Raw genomic sequence first — 22,930 nt, 5'->3', positions numbered from 1 at the left:
GAAGTGATTCAGAAGGGCAGCTGAAGAACACAGCTGAAGAATAAAATACCTACTCCTAAGGTGGCCTTGGTTTCTCATTAACTTACCTAAATAGCAGGAATACCGCTGATTAGGCCTTTCCATCTCTTTGCACACTACTGAATTGTTTACAGATTGGTTCTTGAGATGGCAACTGGGTTACGTTTCAAGTCCCCAACAACCAAAACGTGAATTCTGCCTAGTGAATAACCTTTGTACTGTCCTGGTTTAACTTGGTCCCTCACTGAGGGGAGGGATACACAGATTCTAGTCTATGCATAGCATGGTCTCCCATGTCTTCTGAACAGCCTGGGAAAAGATTACCTAGACGTAATCATGGTTTTACTTGTCTTCTAGACCAGTGGGTCTGAGAATGAGGCCTAGGAGGTTCTTACCAAGAAGTCTTCCGGCTGTAAGTGTATCAGACCACTAGAGTTACTACCCACTCACCACATTCCTTTATTATGAGATTATGATCCCCCCTAAGAGCAGGGACCATGTCCTAGTCATCTTTATGCCTCCAGCATCTAGACTGTCTGGTCCAAAATAATGTTTGATGAACAAATGAAGGAGTGGTAAGCATTACTACAGCCACCATAAACCCATCCTTCACAGAAATGTTACTGAACTAGACTCTCAAAGCCCCAGTATAACCCTTGCAAGCTGTTCAACGTTCTCTTCATTTCAGCCCACTAACCTTGTCCTGTAGTTCTTTGAGGAGAAATGAAACTGGCTGTCCGTGGAGATTTCCAGATGAAGTGGTGAGGGGTGTATTGATGTCAGCATGGGCATCAACCCAGATCACACAAAGGTCTGGGCAGTGCCGGGCGTGCCCACTAATGGTACCGATTGCCAGGCTGCAAAGAACAAACAGTGATATTAAAGGCCTTCTGCTTGGCAAGCATCACTAACAAATATCTTCAGCCAGCACAGCTCACACTTTGTCCTCAGGGCAAAGTCAAGGCCCTAGATTGAGGCTGGATTTGGATGAGATAGAGTCCCTGGGACTGTGTTCCCAAAGATGAGACTTGAGAGAGAGAGAGAGAGACAGGGAGAAATGGAAGGCTCTAAAGATTCAAAGCTGACAACTGGTTATCCTTGTAGTGTGACAGGTGTCATTGCTGCCCCCAAATCCCTTTAATTGGATCCATTAGCCTTGGCCCAGAAAAGGACCCAAAATATTTGTTCAACAGATGAAATCCTGTTAAATGCTATGGGCTGTATGTAACAACTCACTAATACTACTTAATACCTTTTGAGAGACCAGGGAGATCTAATTACTTTTAAAGAATCAGTTATATTAACTTGTTAAGGATAAAAATTAGTATTACAGCTGTTTAGAAAGATTATGTGATATTTCCTAAAACAAGAAGTCAAAGTTTTTAAAGACATCAAAGTTAACAGGGCAACCCAATTAAAGACCTCATTAGATGACTGAATAAAGTAGAAGTTTATTTCCATGTTATCTTATATACATTAGCATGGCATGCAAATATCATTAAGTGTTTCTGGTTTTTGCTTTGTCCTTGATCTCCGCTTGCATTAGCCAACTGTCCTTGTCTGACCTGTAGGAATATAGCTTTTGAAATTGTGCTTGGAAAGCTGCCCAAGCTTCCTAGGAAGCAAAGAATTTGACATAGATGAGAAATGCAGCTTAAGCATCTTAGGAACTAACTACAGTCATCTTTCTTGATCAGTACAGCCTGAGGTAGCATTTTAAGCTCCATGTCCCACATAGGACCTTTTCGAGAGATAGCATGGTCTGGCGCTAAAAGCACTGGATTAAGTCCGAATATTGGGGGTCTTTCTAGGAAGAAATGTGTGAAATAGGGCAAGACTATCTATCTAGACTGCAGTTTCCCTTTCTAGAAGATAGGGATAATAATCTTAGCCTGTTTAAGTCAGAGTTGGTTTGACGATTAAAGCAGTAGTGAATGTTGTACTATTAAAGGGAGCTGAGTGACCTAAAAATGCCTCTTCCTTTAAAATATTCAACAGCTGTTCAGGTTATTCACACATCCCTTCCTTTCTAGAATCTTCCAGACAGCCTAGGTTTTAGCACTGAACAGGAAACAGGGAGCAGTGATAGAGCTGCAATCTAGACAGAAACAAAAGGAAAAGCAAGGATTATGATAATTACAGTAATAAGCAGTCCCCAAATAGTATGCTGACCAGAAGAGAGCCAATGAATGAACTTTGAGCACTGAGCTAAGAGACAAGAGATCCACCCTTGGGTTATTTAATCAGTTTCAGTAGAGAACCTGTGACTGACTTTCTTATTCTACTTAAAATTTTATTCTTGATGAGGAATCTACCTGCATTTGCAGTTCCATTAAGTGATCTGAGAAGCTCTGTGAGTACCTCGGGGGAAGTTGCTAGATTAGATCTCAAAAGAAAATTTAATTGCCCATAGAGGTCACAATGGACTTGAATCCCAGCTCTGCTACTTCCTGGCCCTAAGACCTTGGGTAAGTTATCTAACCTCTGTCCCTCAGTGTACCCAGCAGTGAATTAGATAAAATTGTATCTGCCTCATTGCATTATTTTGAGGATTAACTGAGAATATGTATGAAGTGCTTGATATTCCTAGTGTTTCAATGCCATTTTTCTTTCTACCAAAAAAATCTTCATAACTTAGCTCAAATCACACTTAGCTGTGAAATCTGACTACTCTAGCCTAGACTGATCTCTTCCTTCTGAGATGTAGGATTCAATATTTTTTTCATTCCATGTGTATTTATTTCATTTAATCCTAATAGATCACAAGTTTCCCATAATCCTTAGCACTGCTTGAGAACTCATCAGAACAGTGCTCGATAGATAAAGTGCATGCTGATTTCACTGAGAGGAAGGATCTAATGTATTAGCCACCTAGGGAGGCTAATACAATACTGTGCAGGGTAGAGAATGTATTCACATGCCAAGTGGGGCATTTCTAACAAACCTATTAGCAGAAATGCTTTAAAAAAAAAAAAGCCCCAATTCAGCCTATCAATAGATCCCTCCAATTCTCCTAAATAACCAAAATGAAAGTCATGAGACAGTTTTAAGAAAGCTTTCCAAGAAATAAGCATGAAACATACTGTCTAAAAACTTTGCTTAGTTTAACTCTGAACTTATACTACGTGATATTTTCTCCAGTGGTTCATGATCTTAGACATGAAAATACTATGCACGTTATACCCTAAAAATTCGAAAGGGTATTTTACTCTAAATGAGGAAAGTGAGACAAAGAAGCTAATTGATGGGCTGATGCAATCCAGCCCCTCCACCACCCCTGGCTCCCAGCTTACCTGTGGTCTCCTCCCACGGTGACACAGCTGTAGCCACCTGACACTGCTCTACTAACCACCTCTGCTAGTTCCTGGTTGGCAAGGCCCACTGAGCGAGGATTCACTATCAAGTTATTATAGAGATCATCTTTGGGAACTGGGGTAAAACTCAAGTCTCCGAAGTCTTTAAGGTGGCAGCCTAGAAACAGGGGTGACAAGATTAATTATAATATATGTTATTACAGCTCTTACTGGCCTGGGCCACAAATAATAACTGTGACAAAGTACACATCATACTTATTGCCATGGTAACTCAAAACGTCACATGACAGTGGCAGGATCCTCCCAGTCCTCCCAGCAATCCTGTGGGGTAGATCCTGTTAGGAACACCATTTTGCAGATAAAGAAGCTGGGTTTTAGAAAGTAAAGCCCAGAAATGTTCACTAACTTAACCTAACAATCACAAAACTGGTAGCGATTTGTAAGACCTCAGATATCCCTGAGTTACAGAGTGAAAATAAAATACCGAGAGGAACTGGCAGGATTTTAAGAAAATTAAGTATTGTTAATTTAGGACAAAGAAACATACTTAGGAATTTTCACATTACAAACTTTTTTTTTTAAATAAAAGGCCAGGGCTTCCCTGGTGGCGCAGTGGTTGAGGGTCCGCCTGCCGATGCAGGGGACACAGGTTCGTGCCCCGGTCCAGGAGGATCCCACATGCCGCGGAGCGGCTGGGCCCGTGAGCCATGGCCGCTGAGCCTGCGCGTCCGGAGCCTGTGCTCCGCGACGGGAGAGGCCACAACAGTGAGAGGCCCGCGTACCGCAAAACAAAACCAAAAACAAAAAAAAAAAAGGCCAATCTGAGGACCTAAATATTTCTTAATTTTAGGATGCTTTAACAGTTATTACTTACAAGATCCCAAACACTGTTCCAACTGCTCAACAGAAATTCTTAAGACTCACAACAATCCTATTAGGCAGCTACAGTATGCCATTCTGTAGCTGAGGGAACTGAAGCAAGGTCCCAAGGTCACACAGTTGCTAGGTGCCAGAATCAGGATCCAAATTCAGGCTGTCTGCCACAAAGTGTGTATTCTTGACTCTGCAGTTTGTATCTCAACGATTCTCTCTTGATTCTGACACTTTTAAGAACTAAAGAGTCCTCTCCAAGGTACTTCCCTGGTGGTCCACTGGGTAAGACTCCGCACTCCCAATGCAGAGGGACCGGGTTCGATCCCAGGTGGGGGAACTAGATTCTGCATGCATGCCGCAAATAAGGAGTCCATGTGCCACAGCGATAATCCCGCGTGCTGCAACTAAGACCTGGTGCAGCCTAAATAAATAAAATTAAAAAAAAAAAAAAGAGTCCTCTCCAAGGAGCCAACAAGGTGGCAGAAGTGGAGCAGAAGCAGCAGTGGACCTTCTGCAAGTTCATCCACTTTGGTGAGCACCTAGACCAGGCACTGGACCTGTTGACACAGTGACACAGCTGCACAGTGCCCTGCGGCTGTGGCAGAAGCACCTGGGCAGGGCCAGCCTGGGGGCACGGCCCACAGAGAAGCTGTAGGTGCTGAAGATCATCCTGCCCAGATGGTGGGCGTGCAAGACCTTCACCCAGGTGGAAACCAAGCCCAAGATTATTGGCCACTACCTGGGCGAGTTCTCTATCACCTACACGCCTATGAAGCACAGAGCCACCCACTCCTCCTGCTTCATCCACCTTGAGTAGCCTGTTTGGCCAGTAAAGGCACAGACTTCTCTTTGAAGCAAACAAACAGAATGAACTAGTGGTATATTCTGACAGTAAGCTGTAATATTTTCCCACCCGGGGTTCACATATTCCAGCAAATTATGACATTAGTCACTACATGTTAATCTTTAGTGTAAGTACCAGTCTTTCAATCTTAACCACTTATATCAATAAATTGGTTGGATTTAGGGTGAGGACTAAGTAATCCAACACTACCAAAGGATTTGCGCAAACAGAACGTTAGCATAGATTGTATTCTTATGGGCCTGTTTCTCAAACTACAATCCAGGTATGTTGAGGGGAGGGGCAAGTGGTCACAGTATAGACATCTGAATGTTTGCAGAGACTTGTATTAAAGATTTGTATTAAGACTAGCACAGACCAATCTTGAATATAAATTGTACAGTTTGAGCTTTACCTCTTGAACCCAAACTCAATCCAAAGCCAAACTTATGAGAGAATGTAGAGATTTGAGAAGCAATGGCCTGGAAGATAATCCCAACCGAGGGATCACCACCAAGATCTGTATGACTAAATAAGAAGGAAAGGTGCTGAAGGTAGAAGAATATGAAAACAGGCCAAAGACATTGAGAACCAAGAGAAAAAATAAATAAAACATCTATAAAAATCTTCTTAAAATCTTTTAAAAAGAAAAAAGCCACGAGTAACATCACAATGTATTTTACTAAATCTTGAAATATGGAAGGACACTTTAGATTTAAGAGAAATGAAGCTTTAACTTTCAAGTCAATATCAGGTCTTGCCATTGTTGCGACACAGTCTTGAGCTGGACAGATTTGAATGGCAGTGCCTGTACTTGATGTCTTAACTTCCATATCCATGTTTATCTCAGCATCTCTAGGTGCAAGATGCCGTGGCTTGACTGGCGTTTTATATTAGGTGTATAATTAGAAAAGGTTTATAATCTAATTGAATAATAATGTTAATATTAATTTTTGAAGACTAATTTAATCCTTCCATGACCAATAAGAAATACATGCAAATTAAAGTGATCATCCTGGCGGTTGAATGGTAGAACTTGGGGAACACTAAGTCCAGTCATGGAATCTAGGATGTAGACTTAGATAAGTATGACAGAAAACAGTACAAACTGGGCTATTATTTACTTATCAGAATAAAGCTGCAGAAAGCTTAAAAAAGGAACTTAAGAGAATTTGATAGTCTTACAGCAACACTCGCCATGGAAGAGAGACTGAATTTCATAAAGGTATTTTGGTCATTAAACATATAACTCTGTGGAGTGAATCACCAGCTTAATTCACAGCCTGGATGGTGGGTTCCAACTCCTTGCTCACCAAACAGCCTTCTGCGTATTCACTTAGTTTCTCAGTTGCCCTCATACCAGCAAGAGGGCTTCCTGACAGTGGATGCCAGAAGGTCTCTTGCTCACTGAAACTACGCACGGGCATTTGGGCTTATACATCATGGTTAGCACGAGTCTCTGGGTCTGAAAGCCTGATAAACTCTGCACACTTCAAGACTTCTGTTCCTGGACCCACAGAGCTGAGGGCCAGACCCCCTGAAGGGATCAATACCTTGAGAGGCCCTGAGTGGCCCACCTTATATGACTCCCACCTCTGCTCTTTGATTTCCACATTAAATTCCTGGTAAGGACTAGGGACAATGAGTGAGTGCTAAAGGAGTGAAAGGAGGTTATAAGGAACATGAATTATGACCCGTAGGCCAGTGTTTGAGGAGTAGAGAGGCTGATGGGAGGTTAATTTTTTGTTAAGAGAAGGATGAACTGAGTAATGATAAAGCAATTACCTTAGCAGAGTACAATGGCAAGTTCTTCTAGTTCAAAAGGTAAATGGTCTCACTAATTTTAAAGAATCTTGGAATAATAGTGAAAAAAGCAAATATTATAACATGGAATATCTATCATACTGGAGAGAGCTGTCCCTTTCTCAGACTTCCGGTGCTTCAGGTCAACTCATCTGCAAGTCTAAATCAGATGAGACATAATATTTCATTGCTGCTCTTTCCTCTTTCAGAAGGCATTGTAGGATGAAATAAACCTGAAACTTCCAAGGAAGCTCTCATATCAAACACATTTGGAACCGACTGGAAAGGGCTCTCATTTTTCATTGCAGTGGGAAAAAGTCAAGCTCTGCATACACTGGTACCACCTCACTGCTTCTCTCCCCCGTGCTGGTAATAAAAATACACTGACTACTACTCTGATCTTTTAGGCCCGGTTGTTACTTTTGGCCTTGATAAACCTCCCAGGTTCCACTGGAGTGGAACAAGAACACAAGTGCATCCACAGAATGATGCAACCGGAAGAAATCCAAACAGCCCTATCTGACGTTAGCAGTGTCTGTGGACAGCACTTCTATTTCAGGGCCCTCATCACCAGTGAATCCTTGAAAGAAGTCAGTGACAGGAAAGAAGGAAAAGGAACAAACCTGTCTTTCTCCACACACCACACAGTGCTAGCTAGATGCTTTACAATAGCTACTAATCCTTACTTCCTCTGCTGGTATGATTATCCACATACTTTGGAGGAAGAAATTCAGCAAAGTTAAATAGCTCCAACTGTTTAGAGCAAGCCTGAATCCTCCTTTGGTTAGAGACTCACGAAAGAATGAGTGAGCAGGCATTTTGATAGCATAAGGGTAGCGCATTCTCTCTGCTGCTCTGACTTCCACTTACCGGTAGCTCCAGCTGCTCCCAAGCCTCCCAACAAGTCAAGAGAGGTGGGTTTTGAGGTGGGCTGACACACGGGCGTGTCTGCCAAGCCACAGGTAGCTCACTGGCAGAATATTAGACTTGGAGAAAATCTAAGAGTCTATTAGTGTACAGTTTTTCGAACTGTCCTTGAATAGGATGAATGTTTATGATACTTCAGGAATAACAAGTCAGTGAAACATGCAGAAAAACAAAGACTCTGAGTTCTCATTTGGTGCTGAGAGAACACTGGTGGGTCTTAAAGTTATAGACTCAAATATTGTACACAGCAGATTTCATCCCACAGAAAGGGAGTTCCCAGTATTTTAAAGGATGGCATCTGCTAACTCTTAGAACCTCAAAGTTGTACCTGGAAGACCAGCCTACTGAAAACAATTGCAGTGTTACTGTAAGCTAGGAAAGGAATGCCAGTTAATTCAGGTCATTTGAAGTAGGCAGAATTTCTCTTATCCCTAAAATGTGATTTGGGTAATAACCTTTGAAGAGACTGTTATATAAGGTAAACTCATTTGGCTACCACCAATAAAATGCAGGGGTCTGAATTTTGTTTAGTGCATTTAACTCCCAGAGGCTGTACAACCTCAAGAACCATGTGTCCTGGGGTATCTAAGAATCAGCTCTTTGCTTCCTTAGACCCAGCCTCCAAAATAAGTTTGGTGCTTTAGGGAAAGAAATCATATCACACAAGTATACCTATTTGTTCTAGTTCACTTCTTCAAAGCCCCTCATAAGACTGCTCCAACCAACCCTCTCGACACTCGCTTCCTCCCCACTCTGTTCTCCTGTTCAACAGGAGGTGTTCTCAGAGGCAGTGAAGACCATGGATGAGGAAGACCAAGGACAGTGGCACTAGGGGCTCAAGGATGGAAGGTGACCCCGGGCATCCAGGCCAGTCACTTCAGACATGGCCATCTAACATCTGTCGGAGTTTACCTCAAGATCAGCTGATACAGATGTGATGTTAATAGATGCCTTTGCGTGAATGTGATCCTTGAGTAAAAAATCCCAATACAAAACAAACCCAAAAGTTTGGCTCAAGACATGTAACTGAGATGACTTGCAACACCAGTTATGTTTCCTGCTAGTTGGTTCTCCAGCCACATCTTAACTTGTCGAAGAAGAACAGTGTACCACTTGCTGAGGATAGGCTTAGTAATGTATGCCCCTCTGAACCCAACTCATGTCAACCCTCCAAGCACCTCCAAGACCATGGTGAGCCAACTCAGGCTTTCTTGGGCAGACTGTCAGCTGACGGCACCCTGACAGCCTGGTTCCAGCACAAGCAGGGGCAGAGGTAAGAGGAGGGTTCCTCTGGCTTCACGGGTCACTGCGACAGAACCACTTTCCCTCGTGCAGAACAAGACTGTTAAGCTTCTCTGAGAAAAAAAATCTGTTGTTAACATGCTGACAAAACTTCAAGCTACTCCAGTATCTAACCATGGGAAGAGACAGCAACAATCCCTGGGGCTAACGTACTGCTTTTTAGAATATGGGATCTTTCTTCTTTAAATTCTTGATGCTCCAACTTGTTCCAGAAAGGATTTAAAGGGCTAGTGACTACAGCTCTGCCAGTTAACCAGTCCACATGTGTAGCTCCCTGCCCCATACCTGTGCTAGCATCCTGGTGAGTTTCACAAGGGACCTCAACAAACCAGACAGACCACATTCCACGCTACTCCAGGCTGAAAGCAGAGCGCACAGGAGATGAGGTGGCCACAGTGGGTCAAGTGGCCACAACAGACACGAAGGAAAGAATCCTGTCCTTTGGCCCCTAACTTCCCAGAAGAGTCAAGATTACCAACCAAGTTCAGTCTCGAAGTTTGTCCCACCTCACACAGTCGTTACAAGGATTGAAATGAGATAACAAGGAAAAGCCTACACATGCTAGGGGTTACGTTATTAGTTCAACTAGATGAGGCATCTTTGTGGTTTTTCTCCCCACCCTACCCTTTTCTTTGCAATAGATGGTGTAATCTAAGACTTCCCAAAACTTGTTTACAATACGACTATGTCATTTGGATAAGAACAAGAGTTTTTGGTGAGAAGTAGCAAACGTACACAGGCCCACTGATTTCTCATCGAAAGGGCTCCTAAGGAGCCCAGCTGTCACACACAGTTCAAATTTTCTACCTTCCCTGTAAAAGAATATAAAGGCATGGCCAATTTCACTGGAACACCAATTCTCTGAAAGCCCTAACCACAATGCCACACCCTGCTGTGACTCAGTTCTCAGGTCACACAGGAAGGTATTTTCTACTTCTTTTCCTATTCTGTGGTTCTGGCTTCTTGGGGTAGAGGAGGGGGCCAAAAAGATGCTTTCTTCTCTTCAGATACTAGCATTACCACACCTATTATAGGAATACACCCTCATTATTAAGAGAGCTTGGGGGACTTCCCTGGTGGCGCAGTGGTTAAGAACCTGCCTGCCAATGCAGGGGACACGGGTTCGAGCCCTGGTCCAGGAAGATCCCACATGCCACGGAGCAACTAAGCCCGTGCACCACAACTACTGAGCCTGCGCTCTAAAGCCCGTGAGCCACAACTACTGAGCCCAAATGCCACAACTGCTGAAGCCCGCGAGCCTAGAGCCTGTGCTCCGCAACAAGAGAAGCCCCCGCACCACAACGAAGAGTAGCCCCCGCTCGCTTCAGCTAGAGAAAGCCCACGCACAGCAACGAAGACCCAATGTAGCCAAAAATATAAATAAATAAACTTATTTTAAAAAAAAGAGAGAGCTTGGTCATTAATAGGGACAAGTAAGTTTATTCAAGGATTAAATTATTTAAACCAACCACAGTAATCCCCTTAGGTTCTAGGCCTCTGAATGTGCTATTTTGGATATTAAAGGAGTAACGCCACTCCTTTCTAAAGCAACTAGAGGCTTGAAGCAGTCATCATTAGCTACTTAGGTCCTGGAATAAGTATGTTTCAAAAAAGGAGGCAAAAACTAGCCATTGCCACTTACCAACATTTAGCTTGACTAAATTCATCAACTGGTAGCCCAATACCTTGTAAGAGTTTAAAATTTGATATATGACAGTTATTCAATTTAAACATTTTTAAAATCTGGGAAACCAGGGGGCTTCTGAGGAACAAACCATTTTGAGAGTAAGGAAATAGTGATCCGGGAAAATCCCACGGATCACGATGTGAATGAAGTTCCAGGAGAAAGCCTGGATGCTTTGCCCCATTTCGTCCTTCAACAAAAGCTAACTGTGTGCTGACTGTGCACCTGGTTGCAGCCTTCAGGAAGCTCACAGCCTCGTCAGAAGACAGGCAGGGAAAGCACAGGCCGGTGCAAACTGCGAAGATGCAACTGTGCACAGGGTGTGATGGGAACAGGGAAAGGTGCTGACTCAGACCCAGGATGAGCCAAGGGGACTTCTCAGAAGCATCAGTACCTGAATCCTGAAGGTTTTAGCCAGGAATGAAAGGGGAAAGGCTTGCCAAGCAGAAGCACATAACACCTTCAGCCCTACAGAACAATGCCCAGGGTCCATCCAGGAGGACTGCAGAGAGATGAGGAAGGAGGAAGGGGCAGGGCCCAGGTCCTAAATGCAGCAGGGAGCTACTAAGGTTCAGGTCAGGAGGTGACAAATCAAATCTGCACTATCCTGCGTGCCACAACTACTGAGCCGGCGTGCTGCAACTACTGAAGCCCGCACACCTAGAACCCGTGCTCCAAAACAAGAACCCACTGCAATAAGTAGCCTGCGCACCACAACGAAGAGAAGACCCTACTCGCCGCAAGTAGAGAAAAGCCCGTGCGAAGCAATGAAGACCCAACACAGCCAAAAAAAAAAAAAAAATCTGAAAAAAAAAAAAGAATCTGCACTGTTAATCTAGTGATCTGGTGGCCTCTGGAAAATGGCCTGGCCTGCAGAAGAGCAGCTCCCAGAGGGGCTGTAAAGACAAGACAGACAGAACTGACAAGATTCCAGCAATACTTAGAGGGGTGTGGAGGAGAGAGAAAATCTTTGCCCTCCAGCTTTCTGGCTCTGCTACCATCAGAGATGAGAAACCACAGGAGAAGGGAGTGGAGATGATGGTAAGTTCAGTTTTGGATACTGTGATATTGGGGCGTTAGAGACTATCCTGTTGATAATACGTGGAAACAAGTTAATGGCTCAGATCTAGGCAGTGTTCAATGGCTGATGACATCACTTCTGATGGAAGTGTACACCACCACCTATGAAGCAGAACTGCCAGAAAAAAAAAACTGGACCTGAATCTGACCAAGGATCTAGATCCAATAACCAGTAGAAAGGAAATACAGAGGACAAAGAATATGTCACAGGATGCCACAGGGATGTGATCTGCAAAATACAAGCTGAGAGATTCTACAGACAAATGACCTAGTTTCCGCTACAGATCAACTGCAAGGAAGAAGGAAGAAAACAGGAAGGACTTATAAAGGAATTACGAGATAACAATACAGACCTTATTTGGATCCAAACTCAAACTGTAAAAAAATAAACACAAAAAGTGTAAATCAGTCGGGCAATGTGAACATTAACTGGTGTAAGGGCAGATACAAGTTGAAAATAGACTTAATTATCTCTGTTGAAAATAAGGGTAAAAACTTCTCTCCTCCCTTGTGTTTCAGAATTTCTTTCTCTGTCCTTTTCACATGTATGTAATCTTTATAATGACTAAATAGGCCTCACAACCCAGGAATGTTTCCTCAAGGACTTGGGAACCACTTTTTGAAATACAAACATCTAGGTCCCCAACCTCCCAGTTCTATGGGTATGAGTGGTTGGCCCCTTGCTTCAATTTGCCAAAAAACTACCTCCCCGCTTTAAGATAGGCGAAGTTTGTTTCCCCTCCAGATAAAGCCAGTCAGCTAACCGGTAATCACTCCAATTTCCATGATAAAGTTAGGATGAGCTACATGTGACAAAAGGTCAACTATCAAAGTCCTCTAACTGGAGGACTAGTTATTAATCTTGAAAACATGGATTGCGTTGCACCTGCTTGGCTATAGAAAAGAGTAAGATTTGTCTTTGCAGTCTTTTATCAGATCACCCGATTTAATGCTTATTCAATAATAAACTGTTTTTCCTTCTCTACCACCTTTGTGGATAGGTTCTCAGATGGGAGATTTTTTAAAATTATATTTCCCAATACTGGTATTTGATATTAATTTATTTTAGGTGTGATAACGGTATTGTAGTTAAGTTTTAAAGCATTCTCGTATTTTGAAGACATATAATGAAATATCTGCAGATGAAACAAAATGATGTCTGTGATTTGCTTCAAAAGGTATGGAGGTGGGGTGAGAAACCTTGCCAGGTACAGATAATTGATGCTAGGTGATAGCTCTCAAATTCATTATGTTACCATCTCTACTTTTCTTATGTTTGAACACTCCTGTAATAAAAAGTTAAGAAGATACATGGAAGCCAGCTGGTATACAGGTTTGGAGCTGGGAGGGAGGGGGAATAAGTGCTGGAGATAAAGCTCTGGAGGCATCAGCACACAGGTCACAGGAAGGCCGTGGAAATGGACAAATGGCCAACTGAGGCAGCATAAAGTAGAGGGTCAAGGACAGAACCCTGAGGAATACTAAAATGTAAGGCGTAGGCAGTAGAGGGTCTAGCAAAGGAACCCGAGGAGTTAAAATCAGAAGAGAGTGGTGGCAGTTTCAATAAGATAAGATGGTTAATAGTGTCGAAAGTGAATGTTGCAGGGTCCACCATATTAAAAAGTAGGAGGTCAGAGACCTCAGCAAAACCAGTTTCATTGCAATGATGGCCCAGGACCCCTGATTATAGCAAGTTGACCCCGTGAAAAGGCAGTGGGGAAGCCAGTTATTTTGTTTCTGAAGAGAAACAAAATAACTGGACAAGAGCTAGAAGGCTACATACGGCAGAGGGGGATGGGAGGTGGGCAAGATTTGCACTTACTTACTGAAGGGACAGGTTAGTAGAGAGACGCTGAGAAACAAGGGGAGAGAAGGGCTCAGTGCTGGAACAAGAACCCTCGGGAGCCAGGAAGGGATGGGATCTAGAGCACAGGGAGATGGTGTGGCTGACAACCACGTGTCCGATATCTGCTCTTCCCTTCCTCCACAGAGGATTTTAGCTGGGGCACGACCCCTTAGAAGAGACTAAACTCACCGTCTTCCCTTCCAACTAGCTGTGGCCATGTGACCCACCGAAGCCAAAAGGATAAGCAGAGGTATCCTGCAGCAGTGTCCCGGGAACTTTCCTTAAGGGAAAGCACAAGTTCTCCCTTAGCCCGCTTGTCGGTTTATTTTCCCATCCTGCTGCCAGAAATGAGGCCACAGCCATCTGGGACCATTAGATAGAGGCCTTGCTGGTAGTGCAGCAAGATAAGAATCTAGGAACTGAACTTCAATGAACTGAGCCTCCAAACCAGTTCTGGACTTCTCTCTAGACTATTTCCTAGAGAGTGAACTATTTTTCTTAAACCGCTTATCTGGGGCTCTTATCACGTGCAATTGTACCTACCTAATACAGGAAGGACTGGATACCTCATCCTCTGAGGACAGTGTAATAGTATCTTTGTCGATACAACTCATTGGAGGATGATGGGGAGAAGAGCTAGAAGTTAGGGAGTTCATACCTGAGTTGGAAAAACAGAATGATTATGGGTACAGATTTGAAATAGCCATCATGAGAAACAGGATTTTTGGAAGAAGTTGGAGACCGTACCTTTATGATGGTGCCACTCAGTTTCTTCAACCATGGTAAGAGCTGAGAAGGCAGCTGACTGCACCAATTGAGGGGCTAGATTGTATATGGTAAGAAATGAGGTTCTCAACTACTTCTACTGCTGACTGTATGAACTTCAGGCCATACTTTACTTTTTTCCATTCTCAGCTTTTATAGAACAATGTGCTAAATAACAAGCTGAAAAAAATTTTCAAGCCTACAGCATTATGTCCCTAAGAAGTTACAACCTCAAGTGACCTTCCTTGTTCTTAGAATATTCTATTCTAACTTATTTTTAAGTGTTTCCTTTTTAATTTTAAATTGTGGTAAAATACACATAAAAATAACCATCTTAACCATGAGGTGGTATTAAGTACATTCACATTGTTGCATAACCATCACCACCGTCCATCTCCAGAACACTTTCTTGCAAAACTGAAATTCTTTACCCATTAAACCATCTCTCTCCATTCCTCTTCCCCCAGTCCCTGAACCACCATTCTACTTTGTCCCTATGAATTTGACTAATCTAGGTACCTCATAAGTGGAATCATACAGTATGTCTTTTTGCAACTGGCTTATATCCCTTAACATAATGTTCTCAAGGGTCACAATGTTACAGCATATGTCATTTTCCTTTTTAAGGCTGATATGCTATTGTATGTTTGTACCACATTTTGCTTATCCATTCATCCATCAGTGGACGCTTGGGTTGCTTACACCTTTTGGCTATTGTGAATAATGCTGCTGTGAATATGGGTGTACAGATATCTCTTTGAAACCCTATTTTTCAATTCTTTTGGATATATGCCCAGAGTAGAATTTGTAGATCATCTAGTAACTATTTTTAACTTTGAGAAAACTCCACACTGTTTTCCACAGTACCTGTATGATTTTATGTTCCCACCAACAGTGCACAAGGGTTCCAATATCTCCATATCCTCACCAACACTTGTTATTTTGGGGTTTTATTCATGCTAGCCATCCTAATGGGTATCATAATTTGCTCTTAAGATTTAAGAATCACATAATAGGGACTTCCCTGGTGGTGCAGTGGATAAGACTCCACGCTCCCAATGCAGGGGGCCAGGGTTCGATCCCTGGTCAGGGAACTAGGTCCCGCATGCATGCCACAACTAAGAGTTTGCATGCCACAACTAAGGAGCCGGTGAGCCCCAACTAAGGAGCGCTTGAGCTGCAACTTAGGAGCCCACCTGCTGCAACTAAGACCCGGTGCAACCAAATAAATAAGCAAATATTTAAAAAATAATAATAAAATGCATGGATAATCCCAAACTTTGTTTAAAAAAAATCACATAATAGCAAGAACCTAGCATAGTGCCTAGAACATAGTAAATGTTAGATATCAAACAACTTTGAAATATAAGATGTAAGTTAAATTCTTTGCTGCCTTCTTCTAAGCAGGAAAGATATGGTTACATTGAAATTTGCCAAATCCCAAAAACATCTATAATAGATTTACCTATATTGAGGTTCATCAGTGATGTATGCTTTTGCCAAGGCATTAGCAAATTACTAATTCCAGAAAAGCTTTATCACACTCCGGAAAGAAACCAGTGCCCATTAGCGGTCACTCCCCATTCCGTCTCCCCCCAGCCCCTGGGAACCACTGATCACTTTCTATATGGACTTGCCTATTCTGGACATTTCATATAAATGGATTCATACAATATGTGGTCTTCTGCGTTCTTTCACTCAGTATAATGCTTTCAAAGTTTATCCATTTTGTAGCATGAACTAGCAATTTATTCCTTTTTATGGCTCAATACTCCATTTTATGAATATCACATTTTTCTTAAATCTCCCGTAAAAACCCAGATTTCTGGCTTTTCTTGAAAAACTGGAGATAAGAGTGTAGAAAGGCCCTTCCCTTCCCACATGACAACCACTGGCAAGACCTCAGGAACAGCTTTTTGTTCCCTGAACATTCCAGGCACTTTTCTATCTCAGGGTCTTTGCACTTTACTTACCCTCTTCCTGAAATGCTTTTCTCCCAAATATGCACATGGTTCCTTTCCTTACCTCCCAAGGGTCTGCTTACATGACCCCTTCCTCAGTGAGGCCTCCTACCTACATCTGCAATGCTTACCCTATCCCCCCATCCCTTGCTTTCATTTATTCCATAGCGCTCATTACATCTGACATACTGTATGTTTTACTTATATCTGCTTCCAACCACCCCTCATTAGAATGAGAATTCCATAACAGGTATTTCTGTTTTGTTCACTATTATATTCCTAGTACCTAAAGCTTAGTAGTGCTCAAATTTTTTGAATATATACAAACAACGAACTTGTTGTAGTTTTTAGTGACTGAAAGCTGCTAAGAAAAAATAAACCTGAAAATGTTTAAACAGCTTTAATGCATACTTTATATTGACGCTTTAAGTGCAATGAGTTTTGGCAGTTATATGTAGTCCTGTAACCTCCACCATGCTTAAGATATAGAACATTGAAAGTGAAATTAAGTCACAGTAACACATTAAGGTAGGTCTGTTTACTATAGTCAGGCATGCCTAGAACTTGAAGATGTTTTAAATTAAAGCTTTAGGCTTGGGACTGCCCTGGCGATCCAGTGGTTAAGACTCCGCGCTTCCAATGTAGGGGGCGCGGGTTTGATCCCTGGTCAGTGAACAAAGATCCCACGTGCCATGTGGTGCGGCCAAAAAATTTAAAAAAAAAGGTTTTAGGCTGTTATTTCAGAATTTGTGTTAAGGAACATGATAGTTCAAAAATCAGAACACCAAGAGAACAAGGAGTTGCTAAAATCCAAAGGGACTAAAACATACTCCTAGATTAAAGACCAAAGAAAGCATAACCTAATGAGCTGTGTTAACATACAAGAAGATTGTGTCAGTACTAGGGGAAAAAAAGCCAACAAAAGAATAAGAATTTATCATCAAGGGCCTGGGGAGAGAGGGCTTTGCATATTCCAATCCACATGGTAATTTCTCACTGGAATTTGTAAACTGATTTATCGGTCAGGAACTTTAAGCTGCAAGCAACAGAAACCTTTCTAGCTAATTTAAAGAAAAGCAGTTTTTTCAATTTGGGTAACTCCCAGAATCATCTTAAGAGGATCAAAATGTGGTTTAAAGGTCACATTGCCAGGAATATGGCCCCAAAAGTCACACTGCAGATTGCTCCAGTGACGATACCACTGCTGCTGTCACCTCCACTACTAGGAAAAGGAGTACTGCAGCTTGCATGGCTGACCCCACTGACACTGGACAGAAGCTACTGCTGGAACTGCCGCCACAACTGCCCATCACAGAATGAACTCTTTATTGCCCCTTCTTCCAAAATGTCAAGACAAGGTTTAGGGTGGGTGTTTCTGTTGGTGGAGCCTAGGTCAAGAGCCCACAACCCCAGTTACAACACAAATGAGGTGGAATGTGGATGGAGAGAAGTCTAAAGAGGTAAAAGAGGGTCAAATTGTAGAGGATCTGTCTTACTGGTTGTTAAGCGTGGAACACATACCACCAGTGGTTGAGGGTCAAATACCAAAATGTAAAACTAGTAAAATGAAAATTTATTAGAAAAATGCATCTAGCACAAGCTTGAGATTTCATTGTTTACTGTGGGGGCAGGCTACATTTTAAAAGTATAAAGCTTTAAAGCCAATTTAGAGAACAACACCAAAATAAATAATATGGCAAGTCAGCAAAGATGGTATATGAATGACAAGACTGAGAAGCATGGATGCATGTAAAAAGCCATGGAAAGACTAAGCAAAGGAGAAAAATAGTCTTAAAAAGATCAGTCTGGTGGCAGTAAAGAATGAACTGAGGTAGGCAAAATGGGACAAGAGTCATTATTGGAAAATTAGATCTGTGTGCGAGAAGGACAGAACTAGAGCAGGGCCATTACGGGAAAGGACTCTAATCATTTAGAAGGAGGAAAAGAAGTCAACAAGACTTTGTGATCAGAAGTAAGGAACAAAAGGGACGACAAAAGAATTCTGATGGTCTTGGAGTTTGACTTGAGTAACTAGATAATGAGTGATAGTGTGAAACAGACAATGGGAAGACAGCAAGACAAGCAGATTTGACGGAGAAGATAATGAATTTTGTTTCGAACCTGTAGAGTTTGAGACATCTGTGACAGTGAGATGAGGCTACTTAGAACAAAGCTGGTGGAACACTGGGGACATGAGCATTTGAGGTCTGGGAAGAAGAGGAGGATCCCCAAAAGGAGTCCAGGAAGGACCAGGCAATAGAGAGGAGGCTCAGGAGAGAGTAGTGTCCTGACTAATGGAATATTTCAGGAATAAAGTGGTCAGTTGTGCAGTAGAGAGGTCCAGCAAAATAGAGGCTGACCAATCAGTGAGCTTGATCAGAGTAGTTTCAGTGTGATGGTAGGATGGGAGCCAGGCTAAAGCATCACTATCATAAAACTGAATCTGTGACGGCTGCTGTTCTCTACCAAACACTGAAAGCACATCCAGACCCCTGCACTCACATATCAATCTGTTCCAAATGAACAGCTCTCATGCCTGTATGTTTAAACTGTCTCAGGCTTTCTGTTGGTTCTTGCTGAAGCAGCTCAGATTCTTGGGTCTCAACCAGAGTTGCCTGCTCTGCTCTCTCATGGAGCACCAAATGGAGCAGAAGAATAAATGTCCCTAGCCTAGTTGAGGGGAGCCAGAATAGCTCCCATACGTCTTCCTGAACTCCAGGACCCTTGGCTGGTCACGGGAATACAGTTCATTTAGGCCGTCACCGCTTCAGTACCACAGCTGGGTCAAATTACCATAATTACAATGACAGACACGACAAACTGTTTATGTTACCCACAGAACACTCATCCTACTTGTGAAGAAAAAAGGGCAAATTGGGCTTCCCTGATGGCGCAGTGGTTGAGAGTCCGCCTGTCGATGCAGCGGATACAGGTTCGTGCCCCGGTCCGGGAAGACCCCACATGCCGCGGAGCGGCTGGGCCGTGAGCCATGGCCGCTGAGCCTGTGCGTCCGGAGCCTGTGCTCCGCAACGGGAGAGGCCACAGCAGTGAGAGGCCCACGTACCGCAAAAAAAAAAAAAAAAAAAAGGCAAATTACCGTGGCTATAAGAGCTAACCAGAATCATGAGCAGAGGCACTGCACCTAAGCCTTGCCAGAGCAATTACTTCTTCATTTTTCTCAGGCTCTCTTTGTATACTAAAATAAGTGGTTACCTGAGAAAGGAACCATTGAGTGTCCTTACTAAGCCCGGGGCGGGCGGAGGGGGGGGGGGGACCCAGACAAAGGCAAATATATTCATTCAAGAGAACAGGAAGTATAACTGATGCCATGGCAACACCAGCAGCCTGTGACATCAGAGCAGAAGGCAAGGAACAAAGGGATTTATGAGCTACCTTTCCATGGGTCTTCTCTCCCTTGAAATTTGACCCATGCCACTTATGCTGTTTCAGAATAGAGCAACTGAAACTTCTCTTGGTATTTTTCTCCAACGTATGTCTGGAGATTAGCCGAAACCACATGCTGGAAACAATCTTATTAACATGCAATGAGATTCTGTTTCAGACTGCTGGTGATACCGGACTGCCAGTCGGCTACAGGGTAAGGATATAAATTGTAAAACGAAAACTATTTGAAAAAAATTAAACGGGAGACCAAATAAACTGAAGCTTCATCATCACTTTAGGTTGGAGATTTACACAGGAAGTATTTGAGGGAGTGGAATTTTAGGGAGAATGGCTTCCCCAGGTTGGAGTGGAAAAATACCAGGAGCTGTGGCAGGAAAGGAGGTGTACAAAGCATGAGTAAGAGAAGCTGCTTATAAATGTTCCCTTCCCCCTCATTCAGCAGCCTCGGCTGGATACTATTAATGTCCCCTGTGTAAGAGGCTACAATTGAATCTAGTCAGAAGTCTCTTCAGACAGAATAGAACAATGAGCAGGCAATTTGAGCAAAGCCAGGCTCAGTTTATCAGATGAGCTGCAGGATTACCAGGTATTAAAAAATAGTGATTAGCAGAAATTGCTTTCCCTCAGTGTAAAATTATGCTTTTAAAAACAATGTGTACAGCTGATTTAAAGGGACAGTATCTTCATTTATAAGCGGGGGGAGGGGGGACAACTTCCTCCCATTAGGTGACCTGCGACACATTAAGTGTAAATCTTATCTCTCATCTTTGGTGGTAAACTTGGAGAATTATTAAAGTGATTAATTATAGTTCCTTCTTCAGTAGGGTCTCTTTATTATTTAACAGAAAAGGTTTGAGTATCCAAATCAAGACACCACATCCATATGTAACCAGAGGTGTACGGAAGACACACGGTGACTTCATTATTCCTGTTTTAGAGGGAGATAACCCACCCCTGGAATGGGCTCAATGATCAGCAGAGGAGGTTTCAAAGCAAGCACGGGTAGGGGATTTGTAGTTCACCTAGATTCTGTATGAGTATCTCCAGGACCTATAGTTCCCTACTGCCATGCCTTTTGCACTTTATAGCTCCAGAAGAGATATGTGACTGGCCCTAATAAAATAGAGGAAATGGACTTGAACAGCAGCTAGGAACATTTGGGTTAGATATAAGAACCTTCCTACCATAAGGGTGTTGGAATTTGGTACCCTGTTACTAAAAAGGTTTTCCTTTACTATATAAATGGCATTTATCTCTGGGTTGGATTTACCTCTGGTTCTGTACGTTTAGAGTACTGTCCAGATTACAAGACTGCAACGTTACTTTTGATTACCTGGGGTGCCTGTGAAAATGCACGTGTCTGGGTCCTACGTCAGAGCCAATAAACCAGACTCATCCACTGAGAAGCCTAGCAATCTCTCTTTCTCACAAGTAAACCAAGTGATTTTCATAATCAGGGAAGTTTGGAGAAAACGGACCTAAGGCTCTGCTTACAGTAATAGAAAGTTCTTAAACCTAAGGAGGAAATGAATGACTTGAAGAGAGGAAGCTGGTTAGACGGATGAATCATAAGCACCTCTGACTGAGTTAGGAAAGCTAGAATTTTGGGGAAAGGTTGACTGCACAGTGGGAGTGAGAGCCAGCATGCTCAGCACTTCGCAGTCACTAGCAGCTTGTTCCAGGCCCTGCCTCACTCCGCCTCCTTGCCTTCCACACAGGCTCTTTATTGCAAGAAGACTTTGCCTGGAGACTCCTCCATAGATCTTAAGCTGCATGTGGAATCCAAGGGAGGATGGGAAATGCTTTCCAGATACACAGCTGACGCTGTGCAGTTCCTGGATATGAGGGAATAAGACTCTGAACTGGCGTGTTACCAGCCCTCAGACTTCTAAAATCCAGCCACTTACCCAAATCGGAGAGCCTTTTCATCAAACCAGCTTCTCTTACAGCAGTGGGACCATATTCCACTCCTTTTCTTTTCTGTAAGATAAATTACACAGATATGAGGGAAGATGACTAGAAAATAAGACCACTTTAGCTCACAAAAATACAGAAGTCTGCAATGCTATACTTAGTTCCCAGCAGATCCCTCTGAAAACCTGTGACAGCATCAGCCCTTCCTTTTATTCTTTTCACCTGAGGTCTGGTCATTTCAAACACTTGCAGGGAAGGAGGAGAAACAACAATCACTGGATTCAGATCAACCTTCCAAGCCCCTCGTTGTGGGAAGGGCAAGTGGAGGCAAGATAGAGGAAGGGGCTGAGCCAAGTCAGAATCTGGCTGTTGGGTGTAAGTGTCGCAGGCCAGGGCCGAGCCCCAGCTTCTCCCCCAGTGACCTCTCCACGACTGCAGGCTTCTTTCATTGAAGAGAGAACACAACAGCCCCTTCCGTCTTCCTGCCGCTAGAGAGGCAAGCACCAATTTCCTTTCCAGTTAATTCTCTTTCTGAGAATGGACCCTGGAGCCTTAAATCCTCGGTCCCTCTCTTTAACCTCTCCTCCCTCAATTTTCCACCGGGGATTCTGGTCGGTTTCTCCTCTTCCAGCCCCTCCATGAAATCCTCTCCCTCCTTTCCTCTCCTCCATCACCCCAAGCGGAACCCACCACTTTCTCGCTCCTCGGGGGTAAGGCCGAAGAACCCCACCAGCCTGCTGCCCCCTGCCCACGTGGCAAACCGGGTGCCCTCATCCCCTCCCTCCTTCTACCGAGGAAAATCCCACGTGCTCCCCCGGTGCCCAATCGCGGGAATCCACCTCCTCATCCCCTCTTCGTTTCTCCCCATCCTCTCCTCGCCTCCCCGTTCTTCCCACCGGTCCCGATTTCTCCAGGCTTGGGTGAGGGGGTTGGGGGGTGAGGGGGCGGGAATCCTGCACCAAGGTGCCAGGTCCCAGTTCTCACCTGTCCCCGTGAAAATGGGGCTCCAATGACAGCCACGGAGTGGACGGACTTCTTCGGGACTGAGAGCGCTTGCGTACGGAGAAGAAGCGAGAGGCTGCACCTCAGGGACATGATAGGCAGCGCAGGACGTAGACGAGCGAGAGGCTGCTACGTGCGGCTCGCCGCCTGGGGTGAGCACCGCAGCCTGCAGTGGTTACCTACCGGCGCGCGAGC

At 43.5% G+C, this 22,930-nt stretch overlaps 1 protein-coding gene across 2 annotated transcripts in view; it reads right to left on the bottom strand.

Moving 5' to 3' along the window:
* The window catches only part of ARG2 (arginase 2), a 27,396-nt gene extending 4,466 nt beyond the window's left edge, over positions 1 to 22,930 (bottom strand). Inside the window, exons 1-4 of one of the 2 annotated variants that reach the window (XM_012531528.3) lie at positions 22,718 to 22,930; positions 21,727 to 21,799; positions 3,312 to 3,489; positions 716 to 875 (exon numbers count right to left, since the gene is read on the bottom strand). In XM_012531528.3, the coding sequence (XP_012386982.1) occupies positions 716 to 875; positions 3,312 to 3,489; positions 21,727 to 21,799; positions 22,718 to 22,828 (522 nt within the window). In that variant the 5' untranslated portion in view covers positions 22,829 to 22,930. Of the gene's footprint in view, positions 1 to 715; positions 876 to 3,311; positions 3,490 to 21,726; positions 21,800 to 22,423; positions 22,523 to 22,717 lie in introns of those variants that run through there. The other variant, XM_049705297.1, reaches the window with a different exon arrangement.

Source organism: Orcinus orca, chromosome 2 (genome assembly GCF_937001465.1).
Source record: "Orcinus orca chromosome 2, mOrcOrc1.1, whole genome shotgun sequence".
Lineage (NCBI taxonomy): Eukaryota > Metazoa > Chordata > Mammalia > Artiodactyla > Delphinidae > Orcinus > Orcinus orca.
This window is presented reverse-complemented; position numbering and strand designations above follow the sequence as displayed.